The following is a 22,287-nucleotide window of genomic DNA, read 5'->3' on the forward strand; positions in this document are numbered from 1 at the left end:
AAGTATGACCCCTCTCGCTTTAATCCGAAATAATGCTCCTTTTAATTTATTGTAAATCAAACGTCTGAATGTTTTTTTTCCCAGGGTAAAAATATTTCACTTGTTTCACAACCCAAAGGTGACTCAAGTCATGACGCCCGCTGCCAGTAGTATAGCCGTTCATCTTACAGTCTCGAAGAGCACACGGCTGGTACCAAAGACCACACAACGACTGCGTGGGGTCTGTATCATCCCCCCCCCCCCCCCATAGTGGCGCTCAATCATGTGTGGAACAGGGACATATTGAAACATCTTGGCTGAGAAAGACTAAGAGATTCGTCAGCCAGTGCAAACACACAGTGACGGCACCAGTGTGGCGGGATTTCTGTGCCCATAAAATGTAAACTTCCTGGCAGCGGAATTAACAAGGAGCTGAAAAAGTCTAGCAGGTCGTCTTGGCCAAGTCATGGGGCGACCACATGCAATTATCACTCAGGAGAAGAAAGAGCAGTAAATTCAGCTGCTACAGACCGTAAATCAAGAATAAACCCGTTCCTTCGCCAAGTCTCCCTCTCCGGTGTCATGCTGGTCTGCGCTGTCTCTTGCAGAGTTGCCACGGACTAATCGCCATAACGAGATTATCCAGGGGGATGGCATCATCTCAGCCATGCTCCAGTGGTGTCACATATGATATACAGTAGGGGGTACTCAGAAGTCTCCTATTTAGAAAACAAGGCCGTACTGTACAACACGAGAAAAGCCCCTTGTCTAGGGATTGTGGATAAGACCTTGCAAATCACCATTTTCTGCCTTGTTTTCATTACATAAATGGCACTAAACAAAATAAAGTCTATACTTGCCTATCGCCCGGGAACTTGCATTACACCAAATTCCGGGAGCACTCCTGGGGGTTTATTTACGAAGCGTTGGGTTGTAAAGCCCAGTGCTTCTGATTGTGTTTTATGCGTGATATATAGAAGGGAAATGCTTTATGAGCCTTGTCTTGCTAGTAAAAGCATTGCCCAATTAAATATAGGGCATAAACGCGATCTGTAGCATCGGGTTTTACAACTCGACGATTCGTAATTAACACCCCCGGACCCCCGAGAGAGCAGAGAGTTCTCCCTCAAGCCTGCTGGCATGGCTCCAAGGTGGGCGGCAACTTGCAGTGATGATGCAAAAATCATCATGCCACTCCCACTCTAGCGTACACTGGGAGGGCACAGATGTGATGACGCACACAGTTTCACACTATGGGGTCTATTTACTAAGCAGTGTTAGGTGCCAGCCAATCAGCTCCCAACTGTCATTTTTCAAACACAGCCTGTGAGATGGCAGGTAGGAGCTGATTGGCTGGCAGCTTATCACTTTTCTCTCCGTCTCCTAACACTGCTTAGTAACCAGACCCCTAAATCGTGCCTGTCCTCTTGTTGAGGCAAATAGCATCAAGTCACGCCCTATTTTAATCCCTACCTCCTCTCCCTACGTATCTGGGTCTGAAAAGTCGGTTAGGAGCTAGTTGATATTGGTAATAGTTTCCTATATTGGTTTACAATTTTTTCCCAGCAAAATGTTACCTGTACGATTTGTCATCAAGGTAAAACTTTGTGCAAATGAGGACATATGTCACCTAAATGGTTTAGGATCTATTTACATGACACATTGCGTCGTACACTTCTATGGACGGTTTATTGTGCAGTTTCCTAGACAGTTCCCAGGTTCTCACATATATTTGACCCTGTGTTGCCAAATCGTTGAATGCAGCAACCGGGGCGCTGACGTTCCCAAAAGTGTTTTATAAATCTGCGGAGTCAGTAACGCTGTGGGTTGGCGGAGTGTCGCGTCTCAGTGGTTGCGTAAGACAGACGGTCTCGGTTGCAGACATAGGAGCCAGCTCTGTGGGTGCCGTATATGCGCATGCATTCGCGGACCGTAGTAGGGCACAGTGAGCTCTGCCCCGACCCCATCCCCTGAACATGCAATATCACAGTGAGGGGCCTGCCGCCAGGACCAGGGGGAAGTTGAGCGCTGCAAACGGTGAGTTTCCAGGCTGCAGGGTGCATACCACATACAGGTGCAGCGTTTGTGCTGCCCCCTGGACCACTTGCCACCTCTAGTTACGATGGTGGGGCTCAGTCTGACATGGCTTAGTGAGCAGCATGTGACCTATGTATGTGCTCTTGCTGTAACGGTGGAGAGTCGCCTTAAAACCAAATTACCTGTCTTCCTATCTGCAAACATACTGTTCACTCTTTTCTAGTGACTGCAGCGTGTCTTAAGCGAATGCGGGAATTCACGGGATTAATGCCATCATTAGTATATGCACTGGCCCCTTGCTGGGTGCAGGAGATCTGTCAGAAGCAGGCTTCCCTACCTCGTACGCACCACTCAGAATCACATGGTGCTTTGGATTCACGCCCGCGACACTCCCACAAGTGAGGGTGCTTACGTGCGATCGCTTTGCCACCTCCCAATTCACACCCCGAAAAAACACCCCTGTCCCCCTGAAAGCCAGATCCGGCCAAGTTTTGACCACTACAGAATACTACGGACATACGCCAAAATGCGTAAAGTTGCTTCTCTGTACGCGCTGTATGCAAAAACTCGCCATTTGTGTCCGTGAAGAGAGATCAGTGTGACTCAAAATCAGCCCTTTAGTGTTTTTTTCCAGTTGAAATTGGAAAATACCCCCCACCCCCCAATTGTATGTTTTCAACTTTTTTCCATTGTAACTGGACAAAAAGTACTAAAAATATAGACGTAATTACTCTAAGGTTGGCATTTTGTGGGTGAGAAACTGGAAAATGCACAATGATTTTGCCACTTAAATCTGTTCTAGGTTATAGATGTTACTTACATTTAAGCTGTGTATACATTTTGCAGTTAGTTAGTTTTGTGCAGGATCTAATGTGTCTGACTATGATACGCTAAGAATGGTCCCTCACACACAGGAGGGGCGTTCAGAGAATGGATTTATATTCCCCGAGCCCCATATTGTTGTAACCGCTGCATCTAGTCTCTGGACACATCTAGAGCCTGCAGATTACTGTCTCTGTAAGGACACATTACTCGCTGTCAGGACATTTGTTAGAACATGGACAATTACAAAAATATATGTGTCATCTCTAGGGGGTAAATGTACTAAATTGCTGGTTTTTAGAAATGGAGGTGTTGTTCATAGCAACCAATCAGATTCTAGCTATTATCTTCTAGCAGGTGCTACTTAAATGTTAAGTAGAACCTGATTGGCTGCTGTGGGCACTTCTAAAAACCAGCAATTTAGTAAATATACCCCTTTGTGTCAGTACAATGGGGGATCGCTGTGAAAATATGATCAGTTTCCTGGTTTAATAGAACAATAGTTACTAATAGCAGTAGGTAACGTGCTTAGCTTTCATTTTCCCAGTCATTGTTGTCCATTAACAACTGATGCTTCTTTATACCCTGTGTGTAACTAACCGGCCATCTTGATTTGTAGCTCGCAGACGCCTCGAACATCTCCACCATAATTAACATGTCGTCTTCTGGGTCCAACCTTCATGTACGTATTGTCATTTGGTGTCTCACGTGTCTGTAGAGTTTCCCGCATGTCGTGTGAGATCCACAGTCCACGCCCTGTATGACTGGACCGCGCTCACGTGAGGGGAAAATGCTGGCGGGAAATTCTCTCTCTGCTTACACAGTGGTGCCTGCCATTTCCAGTCACATCTGTCGCAAAGGGCGTGGCTTCATACAGAGGGCTAACTATTAATCCATACTATTAAACGATTAGGGCCCCATTTAATAGCGAAGCATAACCCCTTTAGCTCTCGCGGAGGATCTCGCCGACGAGGAGGACTTCACTGGGCCGCGCCGGAGGGGTAAGTATTGATAAATACTAGTGTTATTTCCGTTTGTGATACTAAATCAAAAATGCCGCTGGTATTAAGATTCGTTCTTAAATGGGGCCTATTGGGCTATATTTACTAAAGTGAGAGTGTTTAGAAGTGGAGATGTTGCCCATAGCAACCAATCAGAGTCTAGCTATTATCTTCTAGAACAGTGTTGGCTAACCTTGACACTCCAGCTGTTGTGGAACTATATATCCCAGGATGCCCTGCCACAGTTTTAGCATGCCCTAATAGCAAAACTGTAGCAGTGCATGCTGGGTTATGTAGTTCCATAACAGCTGGAGTGTCAAGGTTAGCCAACACTGTTCTAGAAGGTGCTAGATAAATGTTAAGTAGAATCTGATTGGTCGCCATGGGCATCATCTCCACTTCTAAAAACCCGCCCTTTAGTAAATATACCCCCTTACAGTTTATGTATTTATTCACAAGAGCCTGTGATGACTTTTTACTATGTATTAAAGATTAATGTGAAATTGCGCAGATTTCATGACATTGCTTCTCTGTATGTTGCTGTATGTGATGACACAAGTGTGAACGGTCTGATTGACATCCATATGAGGAATAAAGACTGCATTTTACTAAATACAGTTGTCTTGAAAGAGCATATTTTGTGGGCTGAACCAATAAAACTATACAGTAGTTTATCAGTTGAATAGGAACCAGTCTCATACCCGCTTCCTAGTGACCGGAGAGTCTCCATTCTCACAGACACACAGAGAAAAGGGTACTGAGTCAGGACCGGGCTATTTTTTTTTTGAACGGCCTCCTGGCCGCTCGCATAGCTGTGGGTGACCACCACAGCTATAGCGAGCGGCCAGGAAGATGGTCGCGATGGTTAAGACCATCGCGACCATCGGGCTTGCGACGAGACCCTTGTGGTAGGGTCTCGTTGCCGCAAGCCCCAGAGAGATTTCGGCTCTAACAGAGCCGGAATCTCTCCACTGACATCACTCGTGATGTCAGTGGGGCCGGCCCCAGACGGAGGCGTTCACATGGAGGCTTTCACTCTCTCGGCTCGCCCACCAAAGGGGGTGTGCTGTCACTCAACATCGACAGCACGCCCCCTTTGTTGCGAGACCCGGAGCGACGGAGTGCCCGTCGCTATCTGGGTCTTGCGCATGCGCACGACGGAGCCGGATCCGTCGTGCGCATGCGCACTGGCCCACCATCGACCCAGTTGCGAGCGCACATCGCTTGCGACCAGGTCTGAACCAGGCCCTGAGTTTTAAAAGTGATGTTGCCCATAGCAACTAATCAGATTCTAGCTATAATCTTCTAGAAGGTGCTAGTTAAATGTTAAGTAGAATCTGATTGGTTGCTATGGGCAACATCACTTTTAAAACTCACTTCTAAAAACTCTCACTTTAGTAAATTTACCCCTAAATCTCTCTGCACATGTTACCTCTGCCTCCCTGCAGTATAGCATAGTTTTACCAAAGTGCACAGTAACTTACTCTTTATGGAGGATACACACGGTCAGATGTGTCAGATGAACGACTCAACGATTTGACCAACGATTTGAACCAAGAACCATTTTTGACTGCATTAAAATGACTGAAATCGTCCAAAACTGACTGCAAACACATCAGAAGTCAGATATCGTTATCTGACCATCGGGAATGCTCATCGTTCAGATCTGAAGAAAAATCTGACTGTGTGTAGGCACCAGTTTGGTGCATACACATGGTCAGATTTTTCTTCAGATCTGAACGATAACGATTTAAAAGTCGTTCATATCTGAAGGAAAATCTGACATGCCTGAACGATGGACGATGAACGATGCGTGTTCCCGTTTGTCAGATAACGATATCTGACATCTGATGTGTTTGCAGTCAGACTTGGACGATTCCATTCATTTTAATGCAGTCAGAAATCGCTCAAAACTTTGGTCAAATCGTTCAATCGTTCATCTGACAAATCTGACCGTGTGTATGCTCCAATATCTGACATGTCTGAATGATGCGCGTTCCCGCTTGTCAGATAATGATATCTGACATCTGATGTGTTTGCAGTCAGTTTTGGACGATTTCAGTCATTTTAATGCAGTCAAAAATCATTCGTAGTTCAAATCATTTGCAAAATCGTTCAATCGTTCATCTGACACATCTGACCATGTGTGGATCATACACACAGTCAGATGAACGATTGAACGATTTGACCAAAGATTTGAACGATTTTGCAAACGATTTGAACTATGAACGATTTTTGACTGCATTAAAATGACTGAAATCGTCCAAAACTGACTGCAAACACATCAGATGTCAGATATCGTTATCTGACCATCGGGAACGCGCATCGTTCATCGTTCAGATATGTCAGATTTTCCTTCAGATATGAACGATTGAACGATTTTTTAAATAATTACCGTTCAGATCTGAACAAATATCTGACCGTGTGCATGCACTCTATTCCCAAATCTGAATTAGGCCCAGAGTGCTATGGGAGACACACGGGGTCATTCAGACCCGCTCGTGAGCGGCAGTACGCTCGCAAGTGGGTCGATGTTCCCCCACTGCGCATGCGCACGACGGAGGGAGCTCCGTCTTGCGCATGCGCGAGACCCGGCGAGCGATGGGCTCTCCATCGCTCCGGGTCTCGCACAAAAGGGGCGTGCTGTCTATGTTGATTGACAGCACGCCCCCTTTGGTGGGCGTGCCGGGGGCGTGCCTGCCAGACGGAGGCGTTCCCATGGGAATGCCTACCGTCTCAAGCCGGCCCGACTGACATCACTAGTGATGTCAGTGGGAGTGATTTTGGCTCTGATAGAGCCAAAATCACTCCAGGGCTTGCGGCAGCGAGACCCTATCGCAGGGTCTCCGTCGCAAGCCCGATGGTCGCGATGGTCAAGACCATCGCGACCATCATCATGGACGCTCGCTATAGCTGTGGGTGGTAACCCACAGCTATGCGAGCGTCCATGAGGACGCTCCAAAAAAAGGTAGGAGGGCCCTGATTCAGAGTGAGCTCTCTGGTCAGAGCGTTCAGCTCTGAATCAGGCCCACAGATCAGCGATAGAGCTCACCCGAGTCACCTGGTGCCGGAGACTTAAAACTAGTCCACCACTGATGTTCTTTTTCAATTTGGTTCTTACAAGTTTCTGGACCTTTTTTATAAGCACATAGAGAGATCTGCCTGTGCCGGCCCCCCCGAGTCCTGACACGATTTAATACACGTATAAAACACTCTCTCTGTCATTGAGCAAGAGCAGCATTTTCCACTGACTTCTCTACCCATAAGGCACTTCAAAGTATCGTGCAAAAAATTGCTGCCCGACACAGGCTTAAGTGGCATCTGTCGCCCCTAATGAGAGCGTCCCGGGTGTGTGGAATAACAGATGTTCCCTGTACTCTTATTTAGCTGTGACACCTGAGTGTTTATCACCTTCTCCATTCTCAGGCCTGACACACAACCCGGCTGCACAAAGCAGAATCTAGGCGTTTTCTTATATTCCTCTATATTACAATATCCCCTGTTATATTAGACTTAGGCATCCGTTTTACAACGTCCCATGACATCACTAAGTTGCCACGTCATGTCACCATCATGTCACTAGTCAGCTGGTAGGCTCCATGCTCATGAAAATTGGTTCAGTCAACAAAATGGCTGCCTTCTGCTGGGCTCACGTGATTGGTCCACATTATAGCCTGAAGCCTGAAACCAGCCAATAGAATGCAGCTTTTATTTTAAACATCCATTCATTTGTCAACCTCTTGTGAAAGCCTCACTGTTTGCCAGATGTCCCTGCTCTAGGTGGGATGAAGTATAATTCATACACGAGGTTCTCCTGCCGGTGTTTAATGAATATGTACATTTTACCTAACTAGCCGGTAAATTGTGCGGAACATTGAGGCTTTCTACAGTATTCCTCACCTCATCTTGTGCAATTAATGGCTGCCATCCGCTTTATGCACGAGCTGCGGGAGATGCATGTCACGGGTGGAGAATTCCAGCAGTAGCAAATGATCTAACCAGCTTCCCTTGCCTTCCGGCTGCAGAAGATTCTCTGGGTAAGTCACACGTACTGGGGAAACCCGCTGACTGCGGAACGGCCGGCGAGACTGCCACGGCTGCTGACTGCGGTTTTTCTTTTTGTTGTGTGTTAACGAGAGGAGGACGATGAAATGTAATTTATGGTAAACTCACATTCAAAACAATGTCTATTCGAGAGGCTCATTGAAAGCCCTTATGGCTGTCTCAAGCCAGAAATCCAATAAGCCTCTATTAGATTTTCTCCATTAAGTCAGTGTGATGGAATTCTGCGGATTACTAAAATAGACATCGTTATTGGTAGGAATGTTTCATGAGTCCTGAGCAGGATCTCTCCTTCCTCGCTGCAGAAATGTACAATTACTGCCGGGTGGAGTTTCTGGAGCTTTTTATATATTTTTACTGACTAAATGTTATTAATTTTTTTTCCCTAAGCGTAAGTAAATCGGCGCTTATTTTTACATTCATTTAATGTGCTTGCTGCCGCCGCCGCCTTGTGTGATACTGGAAATCGCGCTGCACAGTGCTTCAGTTCTTGTTTATTCGTATACTAAACTGCAAGCAACATTGGCCCTGATTCAGAGCCGGACGCTCTGACCAGAGCGCTCGCTCTGAGTCAGGGCCCACCTCCATTAATATGGAGCGTCCTCCTGGACGCTCGTATAGCTGTGGGTCACCACCCACAGCATATACGAGCGTGCAGGATGATGGTCGCGATGGTCTTGACCATCGCGACCATCGCCACTGCGAGCAACAGTCTGCGGTTGAGGTTTTCAACCGCAAGGCCAGGAGTGATTTTGGCTCTATCAGAGCCAAAATCACTCCCACTGACATCACTAGTGATGTCAGTGGGGCCGGCTTCAGACGGTAGGCGTTCCCTTGGGAACGCCTCCGTCTGGCAGGCACGCCCCCGGCACGCCCACCAAAGGGGGCGTGCTGTCAGTCAACATCAACAGCACGCCCCCTTTGATGAGACACTCCAAGCGAAGGAAAGTCCTTCGCTCGGCGCGTCTCGCGCATGCGCACGACGGAGGTGCGCAGTGCAGACCATCGACCCACTTGCGAGCGGACAGCCGCTCGCGAGTGGGTCTGAATGAGGGCCATTGTCACTTATAACTTGTCATTCAAGCGAAACCAAAGGGCTCTTTACTGACTTGTACATCCACCCTGCAACTTCTGCTATATAGGATTCTCGTTCCCGTCTATCTTTTTTTAGTTTTAGCTTTGCTACCATCAGGCAGATCTGTTTATTTGCGCTGCCCTGGGATATGACACGGGTTACCTTTTTGGATGCACTTGTACTCATAAAGCAGTTTTCGTGTTGTATCTCAGGAACACCAAAAGTAAATGTTTACCTGATGATAGGAACAACTTGCTAAAAAGCACAGAAAGAAGATAAAATTATCAGTGCGCATGCAGTAGAAGTTGAAGCACGCCGATGAATTTATCTGAAGGTGAAAACGGCCTTTAAGGATTTATAGTAATTGCCAGAAGTGGGGATACATCTGAGGTTACTCTTTATATGGGGGTCATTGCTTTTCAGCAAATTCTTTATATTATCTTTGATAGGGTGTTTTTTGTTTTGTTTCCTTGGGATATAACAAACCGCTGCTGTAGTGTCGTTGGGAGTAGCTTAGGGGTGAGTGTGAATCAGTGATTAGTATAGGTGGGAGCAGGATAGGTGTGAGTGTGAATCATTGTGATCAGTATAGGTGGGAGCAGGGTAGGTGTGAGTGTGAATCAGTGATTAGTATAGGTGGGAGCAGGGTAGGTGTGAGTGTGAATCATTGTGATCAGTATAGGTGGGAGCAGGGTAGGTGTGAGTGTGAATCATTGTGATCAGTATAGGTGGGAGTAGCTTAGGTGTGAGTGTGAATCATTGTGATCAGTATAGGTGGGAGCAGGGTAGGTGTGAGTGTGAATCATTGTGATTAGTATAGGTGAGAGCAGGGTAGGTGTGAGTGTGAATCATTGTGATTAGTATAGGTGGGAGCAGGATAGGTGTGAGTGTGAATCAGTGATTAGTATAGGTGGGAGCAGGGTAGGTGTGAGTGTGAATCATTGTGATCAGTATAGGTGGGAGCAGGGTAGGTGTGAGTGTGAATCATTGTGATTAGTATAGGTGAGAGCAGGGTAGGTGTGAGTGTGAATCAGTGATTAGTATAGGTGGGAGCAGGGTAGGTGTGAGTGTGAATCAGTGATTAGAATAGGTGGGAGCAGGGTAGGTGTGAGTGTGAATCAGTGATTAGTATAGGTGGGAGCAGGGTAGGTGTGAGTGTAAATCAGTGATTAGTAAAGGTGTGAGTGTGAATCAGTGATTAGTATAGGTGGGAGCAGGGTAGGTGTGAGTGTGAATCAGTGATTAGTATAGGTGGGAGCAGGGTAGGTGTGAGTGTGAATCAGTGATTAGTATAGGTGGGAGCAGGGTAGGTGTGAGTGTGAATCAGTGATTAGTATAGGTGGGAGCAGGGTAGGTGTGAGTGTGAATCAGTGATTAGTATAGGTGGGAGCAGGGTAGGTGTGAGTGTGAATCAGTGATTAGTATAGGTGGGAGCAGGGTAGGTGTGAGTGTGAAACAGTGGGAGTATTATAGGTGGGAGTAGCTTAGGTGTGAGTGTGCTAATAGGACGTGAAGAGGGCGATAATTAATGAGTGCCCAGAACAATTGAATGCAAAATTGGGCGCTCATTAATTATCGCCACCCACGTAACAATTGAATCACCCCCATAGACTCGTGTTTTCAAATTGTTATAATAAAAGTATATACAGTATGGGTTTTTCTATTTTTTAGCTTAATATAATAATGTATTACTAATATTGAAACCGTTAAGAATACCGTCCGTTTTAAATATACAAAAATAAGAAACACCAGCTTCACCGTAATGGAGTATTCTAAATAATTCCATGTACGATTGAAACACGGATCAGATATTTCCTGTGTCCATCGGGGGAATTGGGCTGTTTTTGCTCCTGTGAGGTGTGGGCCGTGGCTGTAGCCAGTACAGTGTGACATGTGCGGGCAGTTACACGCAGGTCCCATTACAGTAACGTGCACATCATCTCACTTGTCTTGCCAAGGTAGACACGTTGGGTGGTTCTACTTAAGCTGTCGTAACCTTCCCATGTTTTTGTCATTGGGAGAAATGAAACGTCTATGTTGGCTGTTACTAATGGAGTAACGTGTAATTTTTTATGGAGTATTTTATGCGATGTAATCTCTTTGGAGCTTTCTTATTACCTAGACTGACTCACAATGTAACACTTGAACATATATCCAAATTACACGTCATCATTTAACTAACACGTTGCCACTGAATGGTAACCCCGGCCAGCAATCAAATATTAGCTTCCATGGTCTAACCAACACTAGTCAAAGCTAATTGTTAATTGGGTGCAGATCCTCCAAAATGAACCCACCAGTTCCGAAATTCTCCGCTCCTGGACTTACCGCTTGAATTACGATCGCAGTGTAAGCGGCCTTAATGAGCTCACTGCAATCCCACACTAAGTGGGGAGTCCAGGAGCAGAACATGTTACACCTTGTGCAAGGGGTCTGTGGTTGCCTTAAATCACTTACATTTTGCATTTTATTAGTATAATAAACAGCCCACAATGCTGAGTATAATAGCTTGAGGGTTTAAAGTCTGAGGTGTAATAACGTTATGCGTACATTCGGTCATCTTCCGTGGAATTACATTGCAGTGCCTGTTGCGCACATTATAATGACTTTGTAACGTGTTAACGTCTCAACAGGAGGAAGAATTCATTGACTGGTGGAGCAAGTTCTACGCCTCGATCGGAGAGAAAGAGAAATGTGGGGCCTATTTGGAGAAAGGCTTCGATACCCTACAGGTGAGCAGAACCTCGGTCAGGTGGGGAAGCGATGTTGTTATGTCGGCAATGTGGACTCCAGAGGCCTGATAGGAGGAAGACTGATCTCTATGCTCACAAAGTAGATGCTTTAAGCTCCGGTTAGCGGTAAAAATGGGTCGGCACAATACTGTCAGGGGTAATGAGTAGGTAAATCGTTATTACGTGTAACCTTCAGAAATGTCTATGCTTTGTTATTATATAAGTTTTAAGAACGATTTTGTGAGTTCAAAGAATGTCTGTTCCTAGGAGAGAAATTTTTTTGTGTATGGGAAGCGAGGCCACAAAAATATGCCATGTTTTCTGGATTTTCCTTGCAGCCCCCGGGATTGTCCTGGAGTAGGCTGCACGGCCATTAAATTGCTCCTAGACATCGCCACAACTCCTGAAATAATAGCGACTGTTAAACTCCCTGTATGGTGGTAGAGACACGATTTACTAATTACTCTGTCTGCATATCTATAATGGGTGCAGTGCGCAAACAGGCGTACGTTCAACGCCACACCAGCCCCTATAACGCAACCATTTTTACCCCAAGTCACTTCTTTTATATATTTTGCCCTGTACACATACTAAAGATTAATCTGTGATAACATGAAATGAGCGCAGTACTTTGGAAAGACTCCCAGAAGATATCTACCCAAAGCATTGCCATCATTTATCATCAAACGTGGAGCTAACCAATTCCAATTTGTGTTACCTAGGAGACTGCAAATCAGTCGCTCAGATCCAGGTTGCCACATTTAATACCCTATTCAATGTGGGGAATTTCCATCCTCGTTAGTTAGCGGCTTTAGGGATAAAAAAATGATAACAATATTATGTCCCACAGCTATTTCAGTTGTAGGGGGAGATGTACTAAGCCGTAGAGAGACACAAAGTACCAACCACTCAGCTCCTAACTGCCATTTTCAAACACAGCCTGTAAAGTCACAGGAGCTGATTGGCTGGTACTTTATCTCTCTCCACTTTATCACTTTCCAAGGTTAGTGCATCTCCCGCCCACCCATATTCTTTAGCTCAGGGATACACTGGCTTCTACACAAGGGGCACTTTGCTGGTTACCTGCAGGATCTAATCCTGCTACAATCTGCATCATGGCCATTCAGCCCACCTTGATTTAGAATGTCTTTTCCTGGGACGGTCCTTGAAAATCGGGGACCGTTGGAAGCTATATGCATTAATGTCCTTGTTGTAGGTTTATTTGAGCTTTCAGTACATAAGGGGATAATTGTGGCTTTGGCATTGCTAATTTATCGCAGGCGTGCCAAACGGTCAAAACGGGCATTTAATGGGTGTGCATAATTAACAAATCAGCGTCATCGACCACGTCACTTGGTTGTTTCTTAGCCTGAACTGTTCGCATGATTGCGGTAGGATAAACCTACCACAAGCACTGCGAGCAGTTCAGACGCCTTTCGATGTACTCGATTAATCTAATAAATAGCTGAGATGACGTAGGATGCGAACGGCCAGGGGGCGTCTTTACAAAATAGCGAGCGCATGTTTCGTGCGCTCGCTCAGACATAGAGACGTCAACAGACCGCAAAGAGCGAGCGCTCAATTTAAATAGCCGGCCCCTTTTTCTGAACGACCGTTCGCAAATAACGTCCGGCTCTGAATCAGGCCCTCAGTCCATGAACACAGTCAGGGCCATTCCCGGCCTTACTGCCTCCCGGTGGCCAGGGCAGCTCCCTGCGAGCAGAGAGCTTATATATTTATACGCAGCATGGTAAATAGCCCCCTCGTGACCTCCGCTGCGCTAATCTCATGAGGAATTCTTACCAGCGAGGATTCTTCCAGAGATCACACAATAAATTAGAAAAACCTGGAGAAGCCCTGTCCTGCCATCGTTTGTTTTGGCAAAGCCATTCAGCTGTTGGAATACACAACTTGATAATTACATTATGGCTACTGGTGTGGAGCTGTCACCAGCACAGTCCATCCCGTTCCCTGGAAAAGCAGCTTACATTTTCTTGGCTCCTATGTGGATGGAACCAGAGGAAAAATAACAGTCACCACTTGAAGCATCAACACATCTGAGGATAGAACAGTGGCTATTGTAAGGGAATATGAGCCAAGATATGGAGTATTAGTATAAAATACTGTTATTCAGAGCAGGGCCAGCCCCCGGCAATGGGCTCTTCAGTGTCGGCTTTATCTGTATTTTCGTTGTGACATTACACAGAAGGGTCCAGGTCTGGGTTTAATAAATTCAGACGTGAATTCCGTGCTATGCTCGGTTACAGCCAAACCAGCTCTGTACAATACTAGCCAGTAGTTGAACAAAGAAAAAAATATATATATATTTTTTTTTTACTAGTTAAAAAAAACTAAAACAACAACCAAATAAAAAAGGCGTCTTACTCGTTAATGAGGAGCAAATCCAGTCCAAGCGCTCTGTAGCTTATGGTGAAATCGCGGAGAGATTGGATCAGCGTATTTAGTCGATGCCATACCGGTATTTTGCGTTTTTCAGTTCCGGCGTTATCAGAGCTACTGATTTGTCTACATCTAGCCTCCTTGCGCGTTAAACAGCCTTTCTGGTCGCACCGTGGCGTAACGTGACTATGTACTGGCGAGCGTCTTTTTGTGAGACTTTTTACCTTCAAATACGTCTCATTTGCACAGTGGTGAGATTAGGACGCACAATCAGCTTCTGATAATTAAAATGATATGCAACATGCTTATATTTTGTGTGCAACTGCGGGAGTACAGTATCTGCATGTGACATGCTGCGTTACAGTGCCAGCGACTGTGACACCGTGACGTAGCGTTTCGCTCGCACATACACCCGCAGTTGCAAACAGAACACAGGCATGCTGCATATCATTTTAGTCACCAGAAGCTGCTTGTGCGTCCTAATCTCACCACTGTGCAAATGAGACGTATTTGGAGGTAAAAAGTCTCACAAAAAGGCGCTCGCCGCTATCAAGTCGCAGGGCACTCGCGTGTTATGTGTAACGCGACTTGTAGCGCACGGAGGAAAGATGTATGTGGACACAGCTGTATTTGAAATTTAACCGGAACACGGAGTCTGTTCAACGATACGGCCCCTAACAGTATATCCGGGAACCCCCGAATTGGCTGGTTCTTGAGCAGCTTCATGTGGTTTTCACTGTATATTGTTCCCAAAGTTCAGAAATACCTCTCGGTTCAGCCGAAACCCTCATGTAATGGTGACCAGCTTTATGGAAATAGAAGTGCCGTTTAAGCAGTAGAGACGCCAGAATTAGTGTGGAAACCTTCGGGGTGTTGTAAACTTAGTTCTTCTGACCACACAAAGACAGAACACAATTTAATAGACTCCCTGGACAACAGCTGCACTTCAGTTGGCATCGGAGGCTTTTGGCCTCCTCTGCTGTAAATTAAGTATTGCAGAATAATAATTATTTGGCTTTGCTACAACTCTCTCTATAGAAAACGTGTGGAAAGGAAATGGCATAATTATTAAAACGTTACATACTAATATAATAACTAATTGCCGTACAGTACATTTCATTCTTCCTCTTAACCATTTATGTTGGATGCAAGTTTCAAACTGCAGCCATGATAGAGCACAATGTTTATTTCATGGTAACGTTAATTAGGTTATGCAACGTGTAGTCCCTGGAATAATTGTTAGTGCATTGTCTCCTCTTCGGTTTTGTCTCTCTGCTGGCTGTATTACTTATGTAATGCTATTTTGTTTTACCTGACACTGTACCACTCAGTGAGGGAATAGTTATCTCCAGGTGAGGCACACATCTTATGGTGCATACACACGCAGATAGGTCAGATGAACGATTTTAGGCTGTATTAAAATGAATGGAATCGTCCAAATCTGACTGCAAACACATCAGATGTCAGATATCGTTATCTGACCAGCGGGAACGCGCATCGCTCATCGTTGCAGACTCACATGTCAGATTTTATTTCAGATATGAACAATTCAATGATTTTTAAAATCGTTATCGTTCAGATCTAACAGAAAATCTGAGCGAGTGTATGCACCATTACAATGATACGGTGGCCTTGTACACGGAGGGATGTTTAATAAGAAAGATTATACTGAAAACATATCACTGCCTTACCGTAAACTTTTTGAGGCCCACAGGCTGCCAGTTGCCCTCCCCCCCCCCCCACCCCAAGTTGTGTAAGCTGAAATACAACACACCTGATTCCCCAACGCACCTGATTCCTCAGCCCCAACGCACCTGATTCCTCGGCCCCAACGCACCTGATTCCTCGGCCCCAACGCACCTGATTCCCCAGCCCCAACGCACCTGATTCCCCAGCCCCAACACACCTGATTTCCCAGCCCCAACGCACCTGATTCCTCACCCCCAACACACCTGATTCCCCACCCCCAGCACACCTGATTCCCCAGCCCCCAGCACACCTGATTCCCCAGCCCCAACGCACCTGATTCCCCAGCCCCAATGCACCTGATTCTCCAGCCCCAACGCACCTGATTCTCCAGCCCCAACGCACCCGATTCTCCAGCCCCTACGCACCCGATTCCCCAGCTCCTACGCACCCGATTCCCCAGCCCCCAGCACACCTGATTCCCCAGCCCCCAGCACACCTGATTCCCCAGCCCCCAGCACACCTGATTCCCCAGCCCCCAGCACACCTGATTCCCCAGCCCCCAGCACACCTGATTCCCCACCCCCAGCACACCTGATTCCCCAGCCCCCAGTACACCTGATTCCCCAGCCCCAACGCACCTGATTCCCCAGCCCCAACGCACCTGATTCTCCAGCCCCAACGCACCTGATTCTCCAGCCCCAACGCACCTGATTCCCCAGCTCCTACGCACCCGATTCCCCAGCCCCTACGCATCTGATTCCCCAGCCCCCAGCACACCTGATTCCCCAGCCCCCAGCACACCTGATTCCCCAGCCCCCAGCACACCTGATTCCCCACCCCCAGCACACCTGATTCCCCAGCCCCCAGTACACCTGATTCCCCAGCCCCAACGCACCTGATTCCCCAGCCCCAACGCACCTGATTCTCCAGCCCCAACGCACCTGATTCCCCAGCCCCAACGCACCAGATTCCCCAGCCCCAACGCACCAGATTCCCCAGCCCCTACGCACCCGATTCCCCAGCTCCTACGCACCCGATTCCCCAGCCCCTACGCACCCGATTCCCCAGCCCCTACGCATCTGATTCCCCAGCCCCTACGCATCTGATTCCCCAGCCCCCAGCACACCTGATTCCCCAGCCCCCAGCACACCTGATTCCCCAGCCCCCAGCACACCTGATTCCCCAGCCCCCAGCACACCTGATTCCCCAGCCCCAACGCACCCAATTCCCCAGCCCCAACGCACCCGATTCCTCAGCCCCCAGTACACCTGATTCCCCAGTCCCAACGCACCTGATTCCTCAGCCCCAGCGCACCTGATTCTCCAGCCCCAACGCACCCGATTCCTCAGTCCCAACGCACCTGATTCCCCAGTCCCAACGCACCTGATTCCTCAGCCCCAGCGCACCTGATTCTCCAGCCCCTACGCACCCGATTCCCCAGCCCCTACGCACCCGATTCCCCAGCTCCTACGCACCCGATTCCCCAGCTCCTACGCACCCGATTCCCCAGCCCCCAGCACACCAGATTCCCCAGCCCCCAGCACACCTGATTCCCCAGCCCCCAGCACACCTGATTCCCCAGCCCCAACGCACCCGATTCCCCAGCCCCAACGCACCCGATTCCCCAGCCCCCAGTACACCTGATTCCTCAGCCCCAACGCACCTGATTTCCCAGCCCCAACGCACCCGATTCCCCAGCCCCTACGCACCCGATTCCCCAGCCCCTACGCACCCGATTCCCCAGCTCCTACGCACCCGATTCCCCAGCCCCTACGCATCTGATTCCCCAGCCCCCAGCACACCTGATTCCCCAGCACACCTGATTCCCCAGCCCCCAGCACACCTGATTCCCCAGCCCCAACGCACCCGATTCCCCAGCCCCCAGTACACCTGATTCCCCAGCCCCAACGCACCTGATTCCCCAGCCCCAACGCACCTGATTCCCCAGCCCCAACGCACCTGATTCTCCAGCCCCAACGCACCCGATTCCCCAACCCCTACACACCCGATTCCCCAGCTCCTACGCACCCGATTCCCCAGCCCCTACGCATCTGATTCCCCAGCCCCCAGCACACCTGATTCCCCAGCCCCCAGCACACCTGATTCCCCAGCCCCCAGCACACCTGATTCCCCAGCCCCAACGCACCCGATTCCCCAGCCCCAACGCACCCGATTCCCCAGCCCCAACGCACCCGATTCCCCAGCCCCAACGCACCCGATTCCTCAGCTCCAGCGCACCTGATTCCTCAGCTCCAGCGCACCTGATTCCTCAGCTCCAGCGCACCTGATTCCCCAGCTCCAGCGCACCTGATTCCCCAGCTCCAGCGCACCTGATTCCCCAGCTCCAGCGCACCTGATTCCCCAGCTCCAGCGCACCTGATTCCCCAGCCCCAACGCACCTGATTCCCCAGCCCCAACGCACCTGATTCCCCAGCCCCAACGCACCTGATTCCCCAGCCCCTAAAGGTAGGTCAACATTAAGGCTGCCAACAGTCAAAATGTCAATAGATGTTTCCTCCATTGTACGTAAGCGGCAGATGTGAGATGCCGGTGGTGGGCGCATTGCGTGCATCTCTGAATCAGGCCCAAAGTGACAATAGTCTCTGAACTGTACTCAAGAAATAAATGCAAACCCTTTGTAGGCAAACAACAAAGGCGCATACAGTGTGCGCTTGTCAGGCGGCTTGCTAATGACAATCATTTCTGATTGGCTGAGTGCGTCTTGACCCCTTTTCCTGATTCTATAATTGTACACGTTCCCCGCAATAGCAGAGAGATGCAGCTTGGCAATTTTAGTAGCAAATGCGAAAAAGCGATTTGCCCTAATTATACACAATATAATGTAGTGTCCTATACACAAGACAATAATATGTATAAATAGATATATAAATAGATATAATTTTCTATATAATATATTGTAAAAAATGCAGACACCCCTATTGCGTATATTTACCCCACAAAAATGAACCAACTCTCAATGAGGCCCCGTGTGTGGGTGTGGATCATTAGGTCTAGATAGACAATGTTTGGGTAGACAGTGATGGATAGACAGGGACTGAAGGTCGACAGGGTCTGAAGGTCGACGCACTAAAGGTCGACTGGTGACAAGGTCGACAGGTACTGAAGGTCGACAGGCAATAGGTCGACATGTACTGAAGGTTGACAGACAATAGGTCGACTGGGACTAAAGGTTGACAGGGTCAGAAGGTCGTCACACTAAAGGTCGACTGGTAACAAGGTCGACAAGTACTGAAGGTCGACAGGCAATAGGTCGACAGGCAATAGGTCGACTGGGACTGAAGGTCGACAGGGTCAGAGGGTCGACACTAAATGTTGACTGGTAACAAGGTCGACAGGTATGAAGGTCGACAGGCAGTAGGTCGACATGGATTAAAGATCGACAGGGTCAGAAGGTCGACACACTAAAGGTCGACTGTTAACAAGGTCGACAGGTATGAAGGTCGACAGGCAGTAGGTTGACAGGGTCAGAAGGTTGACTGGTAACAAGGTCGACATGTATGAAGGTCGACAGCCAGTAGGTCGACATTCATATTGTCAAATGGTTGACACCTTTTTTTTGTGTTAGGGTTAGGTACTTAGGGTTAGGCACTTAGGGTTAGGCACTTGCTCCGACGGTTAGGAACTTACTCCGATGGGTCGACTAGTAACAAGGTCGACAGGCAGTAGGTCAACACTCATTTAGTCAAATGGTCAACACTTTTTTTAGGGTTAGTGTCAGGGTTAGGCACTTAGGGTTAGGCACTTACCCCGACGGTTAGGGTAAAAATTAGGGCTAAAAAATTAATAAAAAAACAATGTGTGGACTATTTGCATGTCGACCATATGAGTGTTGACCTAATAACCATGTTGACCTTCAGACCCTGTCACCCTTCAGTCCCTGTCGACCTACTGCCTCTCAACCTTGTTACCAGTCGACCTTTAGTGTGTCGACCTTCTGACCCTGTCAACCTACTGCCTGTCGAACTTCATACCTGTTGACCTTGTTACCAGTCGACCTTTAGTGTGTCGACCTTCTGACCCTGTCAACCTACTGCCTGTCGAACTTCATACCTGTTGACCTTGTTACCAGTCGACCTTTAGTGTGTCGACCTTCTGACCCTGTCAACCTACTGCCTGTCGAACTTCATACCTGTTGACCTTGTTACCAGTCGACCTTTAGTGTGCCGACCTTCAGTCCCTGTCGACCTTCAGCACCTGTCGACCTTGTTACTAGTTGACAATTAGTGTGTCTACCTTCAGTCCCTGTCCATCTATTGCCTGTCTATCTTCCTTTGTCTACACAAACATTGTCTATCTAGATAATGTTGACCTAATGACCGGATACCCCCGTGTGTTACCTACATCTACATGTAATATATAATTAGCCCATCTAAATACTTTGTAGCAATTTACTGTTAGTTTTTCAGAAAAAAACTCTACAATTGAGTAGTATATACTATGCCGCAGCACTAAAACCTTTTCTTTGTATATCTCCCAGGTCCTGGACACGGAGTTAGAGAACATAGAAGACTATGAGGGGCTGTCAGACTTTTGTCGCACTTTCAAGTTGTACAGAGGGAGATCCCAGGACGAGATGGAAGATCCATCCGTGGTTGGAGAATTCAAGGTGTGTTACTGTAGCTCTATCCTGCTGATGTTTTACACTATATTATACTCTAGATATACTTTTTTTTTTTATTACTTATTAATATATTTTTAATATTTAAAACCACAAAACTTGACACCAGTTAACACTGTGAACTTTGAAAGGACACCGCGAGCCTTGATCAGCAATCCTTGAATGCCAAAGTCAGAACTCAATGGCGCACTCCAAACTACGAACGCAAGCCGCATTTTTTCAGCAGCAAGTTGGAATTGTGGTCTAGAGAAGACGGCACGTCAAATCATTTTGGGGGATTACAATGGGTGAAATTTAGTACAAATTTGAACCAGCTTTGTCACTTTTGCACATAAATACTTGCGGCAGTCAGGAAAAAAGCAGGAAATTGCCGTAACCGGAGCGAGGCGGGCACTTTCGAGAGAGACCGGAGTAGTTTATCATAGAATAACACTTGAGGTACAGTACACCCGAAGGACTGGAGGTATTTTTTTCATTCTCTCCTTTACCTGGTTCGTCCTACATGCTCAAATTGTTTCTTTAATCACCCATATGTCCTGGCACAATCTGCAGTTCCATCAGCTCTCTTAACGGTTCCACATCATGGCTCCAGTCTGACCAGTATAAACAGACAATGTGCTGTTACTCCTATGCCCCATCTTCACACTGGGATTTAGTCAAAAGGTCAACAGTGACAATATCGACAATCATTGTCAGGATCTTGATATTAGAGTTAGGCTGCAGGTGGAAGGTAGGTTGGGGTTAGGCTGCAGGTGGGAGGGAGGTTAGGATTAGGCTGCAGGTGGGAGGGAGGTTAGGATTAGGCTGCAGGTGGGAGGGAGGTTAGGGTTAGGCTGCAGGGGGGAAGGAGGTTAGGATTAGGCTGCAGGTGGGAGGGAGGTTAGGGTTAGGCTGCAGGTGGGAGGGAGGTTAGGGTTAGGCTGCAGGTGGGAGGGAGGGAGGTTAGCGTTAGGCTGCAGGAGGGAGGGAGGTTAGGGTTAGGCTGCGGGTGGGAGGGAGGTTAGGGTTAGGCTGCGGGGGGAGGGAGGTTAGGGTTACGCTGCAGGTGGAAGGGAGTTTGGGGTTAGGCTGCAGGTGGCAGGGAGGTTAGGGTTAGGCTGCAGGTGGGAGGGAGGTTAGGATTAGGCTGCAGGTGGGAGGGAGGTTAGGATTAGGCTGCAGGTGGGAGGGAGGTTAGGATTAGGCTGCAGGTGGAAGGGAGGTTGGGGTTAGGCTGCAGGTGGGAGGGAGGTTAGGGTTAGGCTGCAGGGGGGAAGGAGGTTAGGATTAGGCTGCAGGTGGGAGGGAGGTTAGGGTTAGGCTGCAGGTGGGAGGGAGGTTAGGGTTAGACTGCGGTTGGGAGGGAGGGAGGTTAGCGTTAGGCTGCAGGGGGGAGGGAGGTTAGGGTTAGGCTGCAGGTGGGAGGGAGGTTAGGATTAGGCTGCAGGTAGGAGGGAGGTTAGGGTTAGGCTGCAGGTGGGAGGGAGGTTAGGGTTAGGCTGCGGGTGGGAGGGAGGTTAGGGTTAGGCTGCGGGGGGAGGGAGGTTAGGGTTAGGCTGCAGGTGGGAGGGAGGTTAGGATTAGGCTGCAGGTGGGAGGGAGGTTAGGATTAGGCTGCAGGTGGAAGGGAGGTTGGGGTTAGGCTGCAGGTGGGAGGGAGGTTAGGGTTAGGCTGCAGGGGGGAAGGAGGTTAGGATTAGGCTGCAGGTGGGAGGGAGGTTAGGGTTAGGCTGCAGGTGGGAGGGAGGTTAGGGTTAGACTGCGGTTGGGAGGGAGGGAGGTTAGCGTTAGGCTGCAGGGGGGAGGGAGGTTAGGGTTAGGCTGCGGGTGGGAGGGAGGTTAGGGTTAGGCTGCGGGGGGAGGGAGGTTAGG

The 22,287-nt window shown here is 48.2% G+C and overlaps 1 protein-coding gene across 1 annotated transcript in view; it reads left to right on the forward strand.

Annotated features, from left to right (window-relative positions):
* DYSF (dysferlin) overlaps positions 1-22,287 on the forward strand; it is a 705,898-nt gene that overhangs the window by 563,648 nt on the left and 119,963 nt on the right. Inside the window, exons 41-43 of the mRNA XM_088447021.1 lie at positions 3,458-3,520; positions 11,610-11,708; positions 20,296-20,424. Of these exons, the coding sequence (XP_088303147.1) occupies positions 3,458-3,520; positions 11,610-11,708; positions 20,296-20,424 (291 nt within the window). The remainder of the gene's footprint in view (positions 1-3,457; positions 3,521-11,609; positions 11,709-20,295; positions 20,425-22,287) is intronic.

This window comes from Taudactylus pleione, unplaced genomic scaffold (genome assembly GCF_031769625.1).
Source record: "Taudactylus pleione unplaced genomic scaffold, aTauple2 ptg000410l, whole genome shotgun sequence".
Lineage (NCBI taxonomy): Eukaryota > Metazoa > Chordata > Amphibia > Anura > Myobatrachidae > Taudactylus > Taudactylus pleione.